The sequence below is a fragment of the Coloeus monedula genome, assembly GCF_965178545.1.
Source record: "Coloeus monedula genome assembly, chromosome: Z".
In the NCBI taxonomy this organism is placed as follows: domain Eukaryota; kingdom Metazoa; phylum Chordata; class Aves; order Passeriformes; family Corvidae; genus Coloeus; species Coloeus monedula.
Genome location: NC_138822.1, coordinates 32,169,230 through 32,181,623, shown reverse-complemented (window position 1 = coordinate 32,181,623; position 12,394 = coordinate 32,169,230). Strand labels below are relative to the sequence as shown.

The 12,394-nt window shown below is 40.4% G+C and overlaps 1 protein-coding gene across 1 annotated transcript in view; it reads left to right on the top strand.

The window, feature by feature from the left end:
• The window catches only part of ARHGEF28 (Rho guanine nucleotide exchange factor 28), a gene marked incomplete at its 5' end in the record, with an annotated part of 110,535 nt that overhangs the window by 34,456 nt on the left and 63,685 nt on the right, over positions 1-12,394 (top strand). The window contains one exon of the mRNA XM_082301409.1: positions 1,284-1,344. Coding sequence (XP_082157535.1) covers positions 1,284-1,344 — 61 coding nt within the window. The remainder of the gene's footprint in view (positions 1-1,283; positions 1,345-12,394) is intronic.

The following is a 12,394-nucleotide window of genomic DNA, read 5'->3' as shown; positions in this document are numbered from 1 at the left end:
TTAGTGCCTTTAGGGAGCTGGCAGCCGCCAGTCTGGGGTCAGCACAACCTGTCTAGCATAAGTTTCATCCTTGAGACAGCATGGTTCATTATATCTGAGGAGTCAGTTTCTGAGAGAGACCCTGCGGGTGAGTCCTTAACTGGATGTAAATAGGAAAGATGCTTGATGCAAAAAATTCTGCAAGTTCCCATTGTCATCTACTTGGAGGTATCTAAACAGCTTTTGGGAGAGACCAAAATATGTGAGAAGTGCCATTACAACTGTATTTCTGTCAGTTGTATTTGATCTCTAGTCGTATATTCTGCTTTTTATTTATATGTATTTGTTTACAAAATGTTTGGAAAATGTTTGTCTTGGTATTTTTTGAACACTTTTCAAGTGGGAGCTTGATTATTACCTCAGTGGGTATGCAGCTAAAATAATAATTTAGACTGAGAGAAATAAAATCTGGTCAAACCTGGAAAATCTGGTAAAAGCGATATCAATACCAAGTGACTACTGTTTGTTTTGGGTTTTTTTAATAACATTTGAATGTAGTGGAATATTGCTGAGCTGACACATTAGGTAATTTTTATGAATGTGGTCACCTTTATAGGCTTTTTTTTTTGGTTGGTTGGTTGGGATTTTAAAATTTTTAAATTTTTATTACCAGCCACGCAGAAGATTGACCATTTGTTTGGAAGTCGCATGTTGCTGTTGTAATCTGTGAAATCTCAGAATTATATCTACAGTATGCACACAATTTGGAGTCTGTGTTGAAAGGGTGTGTTGGAGCAGAATATTTTAGCTCATGAGTCTTGCTGGGGGGAAAAGATTCTGGTCCCATATTGATTGTCTCTTGTTTTGATCTAGTAGAAAGGCTATAATGAATCTATAATGAATGAACTGAACTGTGACATTTCTACAGGTGTGAACAGCTCCGGCATTAGAAGTATTTCAAATCTTAGAAAATATTGGTCTTTTCTCCAGAGCACTGTATATTGGCTAGTCAGAGCACAATTAAACTTTGTAAGAAAAAAACAGGCTAAAGATTGAAGTTTGCATGGGAAGTAAGAGGTAGTTTGGTCTCTTCTTTAATTATAGTTAGAATTTGAGTCCTTAGGATTCATTTGCGTATGGAAGTAGAATGCCATATCAGCTGCATTTATGAAAATGGCTGAAATGAAGTGACTGTTGCTTGATGGTGTTTGAACTGAATTATGAAAGCCTGTAGCGCAGATTGCAACTAAGCATAAATACAACAATTTGTCTTCAGAGATATAGCTCAATTTTTCTGTTTCTAGCCTTCCCGAGACTCTGGGTTTCCTTCTAAAGAAAATGAAGATCGTGTCTCATTGGGTGTAGGTAAGAAAGAATTAAAAATTTTGACTTCCCAAAAGCTACTGATACATAGTGTGATGTCAGTTAGACACGAGGCAGTTTCTTTAAAAGAGGTGAAGGTAATTGACATTGCAGAGTAACTTGCTGAAAGATCAGCCAGTTGTATCTATGGCAGAGAGGGAACCTCTTTTGTCTCTAGCATACATGGGTGGTGTATCCAACACTATTATGATACCTGGATTTTTCAGTAATGTATTAGCTGTTGTAGGAACAACAGCCTTGAAAATAATATCCGATAGAGCCAACATATGTAACCGAAGGTGAAATGAGGTATGTAGAAATGTTTAAAAGCCACAGTGAGTTGTGGGCCTGGTAGGAGAATATAGCCAATTGTGCTCAACAGCACCTTTAGAGACTGAAACTCAACTGGAAAGGTATTTTCAAGCTTTGTGGAAAGCTACAAGAGCAATATGCAAACATGGGCTCACGGAAAGCACAGCAAGTTGGAAAACATGATGAGTAACTAAGCTCTGCAAGTGGGAGCTGCTGTGCCAGGCAGAGACTGCCAGTCTGATATCACTGGCCTGTAGTCCAACACTGAGCTCAGAAAGAGCAGCCTAAATGGTAGCATTCTGTACACAGATTTTGGTGCTGTGAAGATTCGCTTTGTGTGTGCAGAAAGGGAGGGGTTAGATGTGCATGCATAGGGGGGATATATGTTAGAGGGAAATGAGCTGACTTAAACTCAGAGACAGTTCTAAGATAAGAAGCTGGCAGATTATTTTATTACTTCTCACTAAATCAGCATCTAGTTATCTATTTTTTTAGTTACTGTTATGCCAAATACCTGTACTTCAACTATTTAATGATGTTTGTCTCACTGTCCCATAGAGGCAATGTATGAGAGCTCCATAAGGGAATTGGGACAAGTAGCAAAAAGCCCAATATTCACAGTCATCCTAACTTTAGTGCTTTTGAGGATAGGACACCGTACCACTCCTTGCCTTGCTCAAAAATGCAAGGTATGTGGGATATTAGTGCCCGTGTGTTCAAATCTGTTTTGTCAAGCAAAACCAAAGTATTGGACTGTGTCTCAATGTAGGTGTGTGTGGAGGCATTGGGGAGTGATTATGGTTTGTTAATCTGAAAGCCACATTTGCTCTGGTCTTTGTTCCAGTTATACCATCTGGACAGAACATAAAGTAATTTAGAAGCTCTCAAAGTGGAAGTTCTCCACCGTGAGATGATAGCTGGTATTTCTTTTTCTTACTCCTGAAATGCCTTTTTCTGCTAAGGCATCATTCACAGAGCATTGTGTGCAACAGCTGAAACAGAAGCCAGGCCCTCTGGCTTCAGACCTGCTCATTCTCTGATGCTTGGATGGGCAGCGGCATCAGATCCTGAGTCGTCTTGGAGGAACAAGCACGTGACTTTGGCCATGGTTCATACTGTTAGGAGTGGTAGTGTAGATTCCTAGAGGAGCTAAGAGGGTAAAAAGAATGGTGAGTTTGCATATGATTTGGACAACATTTAGGTGCTTGAAATTTGATTTAAATAAATTTTCTTTGGCCTCTTATTTGCACATAAAGTAAAATCAAAATGTGTAGATATACATATGTGTTCATTTACGTGTGTATGTGAAGTGTGTCCTGAGCATGGGATCATCTTATCTTAAACTAAGAAATAGTCCTTGTTTTAACACCTGTATGAAAAAGAACCAACCCTCTGTCGCCCCCAATATTGTCCTACTTTAGAATACATTTAAGAAGCTGACTTTTTGTGGAAAAGCTGCAGTGAAATCAGTTCTACTTGTTTTAGAAGCCACTGTAAATGAAAGTTTGGTTGCCGTGTGTAAGGACTGGAGCATGAACTTGCTGCTGGCCACACTGTGGGCTCTCCTTGCCCATCTCTGGGTTGTGCACCCAAATTGGCTGAAACACTCACTGCATAGACATCCGGTGGGATTTTGCTGTTGACCTCAGTGGGGCCGGAAAGGCTTCTGGTGCACACTGTGTTTGAGATCTAATGGGACTGAAGTGCAGGCTGGGGAGTGAGTGGGCTATTGGATGTGCAATAAAAAGTGGAAGTGGGGAGGGATGAAGGCTGGAAATAAGAGTTTGGTGACAGCAAAAATTTGTAAGTTGACCAAAGATGGGTTTACTGGTTTATTTGAATGTAAAAATCAGCATACATTCTAACCTGACTCATTTAACCATATTGCTAAATATTGTAGTTTTCCTACCCTGGATTGTTTTAAACTATTCTAAAAACAATTGTTTGCTTGGCAGTCCTGTTAAATGGCAGTGGCTTTGGCAGGAAAAGCACACAGTGGGGGATAAGAAGAGAAATTAAAATGGTTGTCAGTGGGGGAGAGGGAAACAGCTAAGGGGGATTGAATGAAAAAGAATGAATAGAAACAAGCGAACTCTGGAATCTCACTAGTAGCTGGATGTGTAAATCAAAGAGGACTCGTAAGAGCAAGAATGTGAGTGCTCTTTGAATGGAGGTACAAAGTCCCCCACTTCTGCTTCTCACTTCTTTTTCTATGTGGTTCTTGCTTTAGAAATCTCTGCCAAAAATCAGTGTTGTCATGGAATGGTTTTGATTGGAAGGGATCTTTGAAGTAGCAGTGGCTACTGGAAGGGCTCTCCTGTTCCTGCTCTCTGTCTTCTTCCTCAGACATCCCTTTCAGTTGTGTTGATCTTTATGGCTCTTTACTGACAACGTTTGGGGAGTGCCTTTGCAGAGGTACTTTCAACATTTGGTAGGATGCTGAAAGGGCACCAGCTCTCCTTGCTCCCTGTCTTCTTCATCTTTGGGTTGGGACCTGGCTGTCTTAGGCACCAGGTCTAGTAGAGAGTCTTGTAGTTTGGTTTTGAGAATTGTAGTTCAATTTTTTTTGTGCAAGAGGTTTCTCATCCTCCAGGATCTCTGGAGAGCCCCTGGGATATCAGTCCAGGGAGTGTGATGGTCCAATAAGAAGCCAAGAAGATGATGGACTTCGAGTTTGCAGTATTTAAGAATGGAAGGAGTAGGAGTAGAGCACAACACGATCCTAGACCATGCTTAACAGGAGGCTGTATGGAGACACCCCAGTGCTAGTCACACCTGCCAGTGTTCTTCCCCCTCTGTCTGTCTCCTTCAGAAATTGTTAGAGATCTGTTTTATGTTTACAAGAGAAAAAAAACACAAAACAAAACCCAAAACAAATGAAACAAAAAACCCCCCAAGCACTTTTTTTCTTGTTTCATTGAAGGCAAACGTGCTGGAAATATTGAGAGAAAACCAATTCTGTTTGGGGAGATCAAATAAAAGAAATAAACAGAAAGCAACGAAAAAAGGATTTTTTTTTTTCCTTTCAATATAATGCATGTGTTTTATTGCCAGGCATTGTTGTCCTCAGAATCAGCAACCCTGTACATTTTGGGAGAAAGTCTAGGAGGTGACAGCTGTATGCTGTTACTGTTGGGCATGTAACAGTGTGAGCAGGGCATGTGTTTCTAAACATTTATAATTCTTTCCTGTTTTGCATAGCTGGTTTGGAAAGATAATGTTCGCAAGGCCATTTATAAAGCTGTAAAGGTTTCTCTTTTCCATTAAGAAAAGTGACCCAAACATGCAGTTTTTTCTTCCAAGGATATACAGCTTTTTTTTTTTCCCCCACTAAACTTCAGGAAGGCAGGATGATGATAATTTTTCAAAATAATTTCCATTATCTCCTCCTTACATTGCCAGCAACCTAGTGGTGTCTGTGTCTTCTACTCTGTTTGCTCTGCTGGTGATGAAAAACTCCTGGAAGCCATGTTTCGCCAGAGATAAAATTACTGATGCCAAATTTTTTGGCAGTTCACTCTGTGACCAGGCAGATACAAAATATTTTTAGTAGAGTCTGCCCTTTGATTTTCATGATTCCACAGAAATACCCATTTAACCACATATCAGTTTAAGGAACAAAACATAACTGCCATAATGATCTTCTTCTCTGTAAACCAGTGGGCCTGTACTGAAATCTGCAGAAAAGTCTGGTTTCAGTGTTGCTGTTTTTTTCCTTTCTTTGATTAGATTTCCTCACCGTGGTTGGTAGGACTTAAAAGGGGTAGAATTTTTTTTTCTTTTAAGATAAAAAAAAGCATGGTCCTGCTGTCTGGAGTCCTACCTTTTTGCAGTTTTTGTTATGTCTATAAAATTATTATTTTTTTGCACTTACTGTGATCATATCTTTTTTTTGGTGCTTTTTTTTGCTTCTGGGTTTTTCAGGTCAGAATGTTTGCATTTAGAAGTGTTTGGAGTCAAGTGTGCCTGTTTCGACATTGGAACTACAGGAAATAATTTTATGGTTACTGATAGGTAAGAGTGAAACTTATGTGTTAAGTGTTGCCTATTTGAGACAGTTACAGGAGTCCTGTGATTCAGGCTATGCAGATCTTTTCTGGTTTTGGTCATTTTTGTATTTTTCTGGCAGTTTTCAATCCTATCTTTGCTTTATGTATGTTTTGAGAGAGGCTGAGTGATCCAGCATAGCATCTCTACTCCAGGAGCTGCAGACTTCTGCTTCAGATTTTCTCCTTAACAGATTTCTAACAAGACTTTGGGCATATCACTTATCTTTTCTCTGCAACTCATTTTTTCCTGAAAGAAAGAAGACTGTAGAGACCAAGGTGATAAAGAGGCACTGCAGTACTTCGATGATTGGAGATATGCAATACTTAGACTGGTTGTGCCAAAGAAGTTCAGTTTGTGGTAAAGGAACATTTTTAAAACCTCATTTTTAGTCAAAAGGTAGATGATTTGAAAGTTGCAGAGAGAAACAACAACTGAAGAAAATTGCACAGTTATCACTGCAGCTAATGATGGTGGCAATTGCCCTCTGGCGTTTTGGGCTGCAGCTTTGACATCTTTGTGCTGCTTCTTCCACTTTGCAAAATCTTTGCATGGTTCCTTGCACTGGAGACTCACCTTGGGCTTGATCTGTCAGAGTACTGCCAGCAAAAATTTTTAAACAACATTTAAACATGACAGTAGCTTATTTCAGTAGATAAAAATATTCACATTTGTTTGGAGTGTCTGTAAACAATGGAATATTGTAGACTGCAGAATAGTTAAGAGCTGCAGAAGATATGGGAAGTCAGGTTTTCCTGGGATGTGTGCCTGAACTGAGTTTAATTAAAAAGCTGTGGAGAAATCTAGAAGAAGCAACATCAGGCACTAAAACAAGCTTTTTCTTGTTGCTTGGACTTTCCTCCACTCTTTATTTTCTGAGGCACTATAATTCAAGTTAACCTCAAAAGAAAAAAAGAAAGAAAAATCAACAAGCTACAAACATATGATGTCTGTCTTCCCAGAACTTGTTCTCTTCCGCTGCCTTAAATCCCAAACAAATTTGCTCAACAAAATAACCCTTCAAAAAGAGGTGCTTTTTTTAAACTGATGTTAAATAACCTTTTTTTCCAGCCTATCTTCTGCCCAGTTTCATTTCATGCTAACATAAATAAGCAATCTGGGATGTATCTAACATCAAGTTACTCTTTAAATGTGAAATATAATCCAGAAATACATTGTGAAGAAAACACTTGTAGCCTTGAGAGTGCACACAAGAAAACATTTCTCAGCTTTCTTCCTCCTCAAGAGGCAGTCTTCACTTGAAGTCTTCCCTGAAACATGGAAAATCGGATTTTTAATGAGGTGGGTCTTTGGTGAATTTTTTGGCATCACAGACTGCCAGTGTAAATGTAGACTCAATAACCAACTCATTGGCACAGCTTCAGTAGGACTGAGGTCCAAGTCAAACTTCAGTTTGCTTTCACATGAGGCGATATGCATGCTCCTTGTTCCTGCTCTCACGGGCCTCCATGGAGCTGAAACAAGCAAGACTAATTCCTTAGTCCTCGGGCTTTTGCAAATAATCTCTTATTTTCATCAGGGAGCTTTTCATCAGGATACTGGACAAAAAAGCGACGAGCTTTCCACCCACATTCGTTCTGTATTTCCCAGCTATTTTTTTGATCTGAATAGATATTTGACAAGGAGATCATTTAGGCAAATCATCTCTCTATGTGCTTTGCTTAGTGATTGTTTCAAGAGTCAGGGCATCCTGACCGCTGCCATGTGAAAGTAGTATTAATGGGCTTCTTATCCTAACCGAGCTTGCTTGTTACCCTAGAGTGAACTTGGTGTTGTATGACAAGGATAAAAAAGTAAATACCTGCCATCAGTCATGAACCAGAGATCAGAAAGGTCTGAGCTGGAGGAATGCTGTGAAATCCTAACAGCAGAATCCAAACATGAAGAATCCTAAAAGCAGAATCCAAACATGAAGAGTTTGAGACAAAACCCAAGATGATGCAGTGTGTGTGCCCATGGACCTGCATCCTGTCAGTATTAGGCAGAAGTCATGTTCTTGCCTAAATTTTGTAAAAATATTGAGCCCTTCTATATCCTAGTCTGGTGAGTGTTTTCCAAGGATCTTGCAGTACTAGTATAGTTTATACAAAGCTGTTTCTTTTAAATTTGTGAAGGTACATTGTTTTTTAATTTATCAAAGAAACAAGCCTGAAGTACCACCACTTACAAACAGTTGCTTTCCAAAAGAGGTACCTATGGCTAAGACCTCTTTGTTGGAGAATTTATCATTCATTGAATATCACAAACATCATATTTTTATGACTTTTAACAGCGTTACTCTTGTCATAAGTGTTCTAACTGTAGTTGTCATCCTGCTTTCAAAGAAAGCATTAAAAAAATAGTCTTAACAATTAATTTAGTAATTCATGTGGCAATTTGAAATGTATCTGCTGGGGAATAATGAGGATGTCAATAGAAATTTAGGGAGCATGATCTTCTCTCAGTCTGGATGGTTTGCTGCAACACAGTGATTCTATGTGCCTTGTCTAGGAATGATAAAAAGATACATCCATTTGGAAGTAAATGCAGTTAAGCATAAATACTCTTGGGCTGGCAGTCCAGCTTAAAGCAATGCTGAAAGCAGTGCACACAAATTGCCTCTGCTTTTCCTGCAGCCTGCCGTGATTGCAGAGTGTTTCAGTAAACTTGTTGTGTCTTAGAACAGTGTTTTTGGAGATGGATAGGGTGGTCTGCTGCTCTCAGCTGAGTGTCTGTGAAGGCAGCAGCTGTTCTGTGTTCCTTTCCAGGCTAGTGTCCAAAAACTGCACAAATAAGTCAATGAAAAATTGACCCAAATTTCTAGTACTGTATTTGTTATCTTATATTTTTCATTAATATTTCTGTTATCTGTCTATACAACATCTACAGAAGACACTTGTTATGGAAAAAGAGGTCCCTAATGTGGGTGAGTTTTGTCATCTGATCTTTGAATGGAAAGTGAAGAACAGAGCATGAGTGGGACGTGAAAGTGGGAGGTTTGTGGGCTGGGGGTCAGAGCTGTTTGATCTCATGTCAGAATGTGGCTAACTTTGATACCTAATTCAGCCAGGACGGTGCTTTTCTGGGAGTGCAAATTATGCTACTTTAAACTCGTAGTGGGAAGAAGAGGCTCCGTGATACTGAATGGCTATGATCCTTCATCCTGTAGAAACCTGTGGCTTCTTCAGGTTTGAAACTGTGGAAAACAGGCATGTGCCTCATTAATATGTATAAATGACGAAAGGGTGGGTGTCAAGACAATGGACCAGGCTCTCCTCAGTGGTGCCAGGCAATAGGACAAGAGGCAATGGGCAGAAACTGATGCACAGGAAGTTCCACCTGAACATGAGCAAGAACTTCTTTACTGAGCATGTGACCGTGCACTGGAACAGATTGCCCAGAGAGGTTGTGGAGTCTCCCTCACTGGAGATACTCAAGAACCATCTGTGCACAATCCTGTGCCCAGTGCTCTGGGATAACCCTCCCTGAGCAGGGAGATTGGACCACTGTGACTGCTGTGGTCACTCCCAACCTGACCCATCTTGGCATTCTGTGACTCTGTTTGCAAGGAAAGCACGCAGTGCAAGAAACTCTGTGTTCTTCCTTCCCCTGCCCTGCTCCCTGCCCTTCCCAGCTCTGATCTCCTCTGGGTGATACAGTGTGGGTAGCCTGCTGCAGCATGCTGGAGAGGGAGAGGGAATCCACCAAATACTGCCATAACCTCAGGTAGTGATGATGGACCGTGGCTGCCTGCCTGGACTATTTGAAATCCATTGCTGAACAGTTTAAATCCTAAACTGCTGTGTTACTTGTGGGAGACCTCTGTTTGCAAAATAAGAAAATAATGGGCCAGTTCCTTAAACCAAATGCCTGAATTCACCCATCAGAAATTTAGCAACAAGGAGGATCATAAGAACAAATGGAGGAGGTTATCAACCAAGATCTTAAGGATCTGGGTGTGGTTCTTTGTTCTTCAATGATTGGTTCATCAATGATTTGGGAGAGGGAAAGAATATCGATGTCGCAAAGCTTTTCTGACTATTCCTATATAAACTTTTGTAAGAAAGACCTAGTAGAGGTCTTTAGTAGAGAAGAGAAATGGTAAGAAGAATGTCTGTGACAAGCCATCCTTCAAGACCTATGAGGATGTTGGCAGCTGTAGTCTGCATAGCCACACATCATTGTTGTGAGCAAATGGAAAGAGTGTTAGAGTTGGAGAGTTTTTGGTGCCTGGCATCTAATTGGTAATGTTTTGCTTTTAACTGCCTTTAATTTATATTTGCTGAGTCTTACTAGGTCTAATGTAGGGTAAAGCAGATAGTTTGTCTAGGTGCGTTGTCTGATCCTCTCTGTGGGAAGATACGCTCTAACTAGTAAGAACAATGGAGTGAAGAAGGTAGGGAAGCCATGTGTGCCTGTGGATCACAGACACCAGTGGCAAAGATCACCTAACCCTTTCTACACCGTTTTATCTTGTCAGATCCTGCAATGTACTTTGGGAAAGGATTGTAGGCTCTGCTGGGCCTGGGGCAGAATCAAGCTGGGGAAAATCAGTTGCATTGCTAAATCAGAGGAGACTCTTCCCAGAGCAAACTGAGCAGAGTGTTTTTGGCAGAGCTTTTGTTCAGGCAGCTCTCATTCTACCTGTGTTCAAAAGTGACCCTTTACAGCCCTGTCTGTGGAGTTGTTAACCACACTTTCCATCCCTTCTCCATCTGGGGAGGGGGCAGTGGCTCAGGGTTGTCCCCTTCTGCTCTACCCGAGAGAGAGAGCTGTCAGCTGTGGTTTAGCAGTGCTTGGGGAGAGGGAGCCCACCCATTTGGTACCATGGTGCTGTCCATTGCCCATGCAGGGAGGCAACAGTGCTCTTCCATGGAGTCTGTGGATGTGGTGACATTCCTTTGCTTCCTTCCATCTAGCCATGAGCCACAGGAATGGTCAGACAGTAGACAATACACTGTACTATCTCTGAAAAATATTTAGATTTTATGAATGTATTTTGGAAAGCATTGGTTGAAAGAATTTAAGGCATTACATTATTTATCAAAAGTGTTAACCTTAGTATCCATAAACCCCCCATTTGTTCTTTATCTTCACATCTATACCTTGGTATATATAGTGAAAAACATTTTTTCAGTGGAAAGTGAGGTTAATATTTTCCAGCTAGAAAGCACCTTTTATCTCATAAGTGGCCAGATCTCTGTGGTAGCTGCCTGCAAATGCCACCACTTTGGAAAGAAAGAGTGGCAGGTGAAAAGTGGGTTGGATCATCCTACAAAGTGCAAGAAACAAAATATTTTTAGTCTAAGACTGTAGAGCAAAGCCCTTCTCTGTGGCAATGAACAGCATGACATCTTTCATGGTTGCATAAAGGAGTTTTACAAATAAGAAAAAAGAAGTCTTTCACAAGGCCCAAAGAGAGAAAGTAATGTGAGTGATATTCAATTAACCCTTCAAAAATAGGGGTTAAGGTTGATAATTTATCTGCACTTTCAGACTGCAATTGACAAATTCCTGTGCGCGATCCTATTCAGGAGAGGTTGCAGTATGCAGAGTACGCAGGTGAAAAACCTAAAAACTTGGGAGAAAAAATAGATGATGAACAGCAGGAGTGCGTGATCAGGGTTTTATCACTGCAGAAATTAGTCACTGGATTCTCCGAGAATTATGTAATAGGGCTGCTGTTGAAAAATTATTTAACAATCTTAATTACTAATTTGTGTTAGAATGTTAAGTGAACGTGGCTTGTTTAATGGAGGGAGGCAATAACTGAGCAGTCAGTGAAAACATTTATGCAGTGTACAGAGGTCATTCAGGAAAGTAAATGTCTCGGCATGTAAAGTATTTTAATGCCATTAAATACACTGGCTGCATTTCCTCATGGTGAATGTTTTGTTCGGCTCTGGTCATCCCTCCCTGGACTAAACAGAAGTCCAGGAAGACCAATGAGAGTGAGTTCTTTTAGCTGAATATATAAGCAAAAAAAACCAGATTTGCAGAAGAGATGCACAAAGGGAGATATCATTGAAGTAAGCAAAATTTACCATTTCTCATAAAGTAGAACAAAAGAATAATTGATGAAATTGAAAGGTGAGAAATTTTAAAGCAAAGTGTAAAACAAACAGCCCTCTAAATTTAAACCGCCCTTTGTCCATGGAACACTGCCATTTGTGCATGTTTGAAATGAAAGCTTTTATTCTGGTTGGCATTAAATATATCCAGTGAGCCAGACAGCACACTTGTGTAGGGAATCTTGCTGTGTAGGGGGGAAATCTTTTCTGTTGGAGCAGTTGGAAAGGCTTTCTTTAATTGATATGGTCTGTCCTATCCTTTTCTCAAACCATGGCCATGGTGGGAGGCAGGCGAGTGCCCTGGGTGGTGTGCAGGTGGGAAGGAGTACGTCAGTGCCTGCATTCCTGTATGCCCAGGGGATTTATCAGTGCAATTTGAACCTGACATTCCAGGGAGTGGAGATATTTTGAAGTGGATGCTTAAAGCATGGATTTATATCCTCCCTGTATTTTCCATTGTCTGTTGTAATTCCCTGGGGCTGTTAATTATACATATAAATCAAACAAAGTCTCTGTGAGTGTCTAATATTTAAAGTGAAAGTCTAAGGCTTCCAGCGTCTGGGGTGAATTACTCTTTTCAGGCCTAACAAAGCTGGCAGAACTTCAGTTAAAGGAAGGGCAGA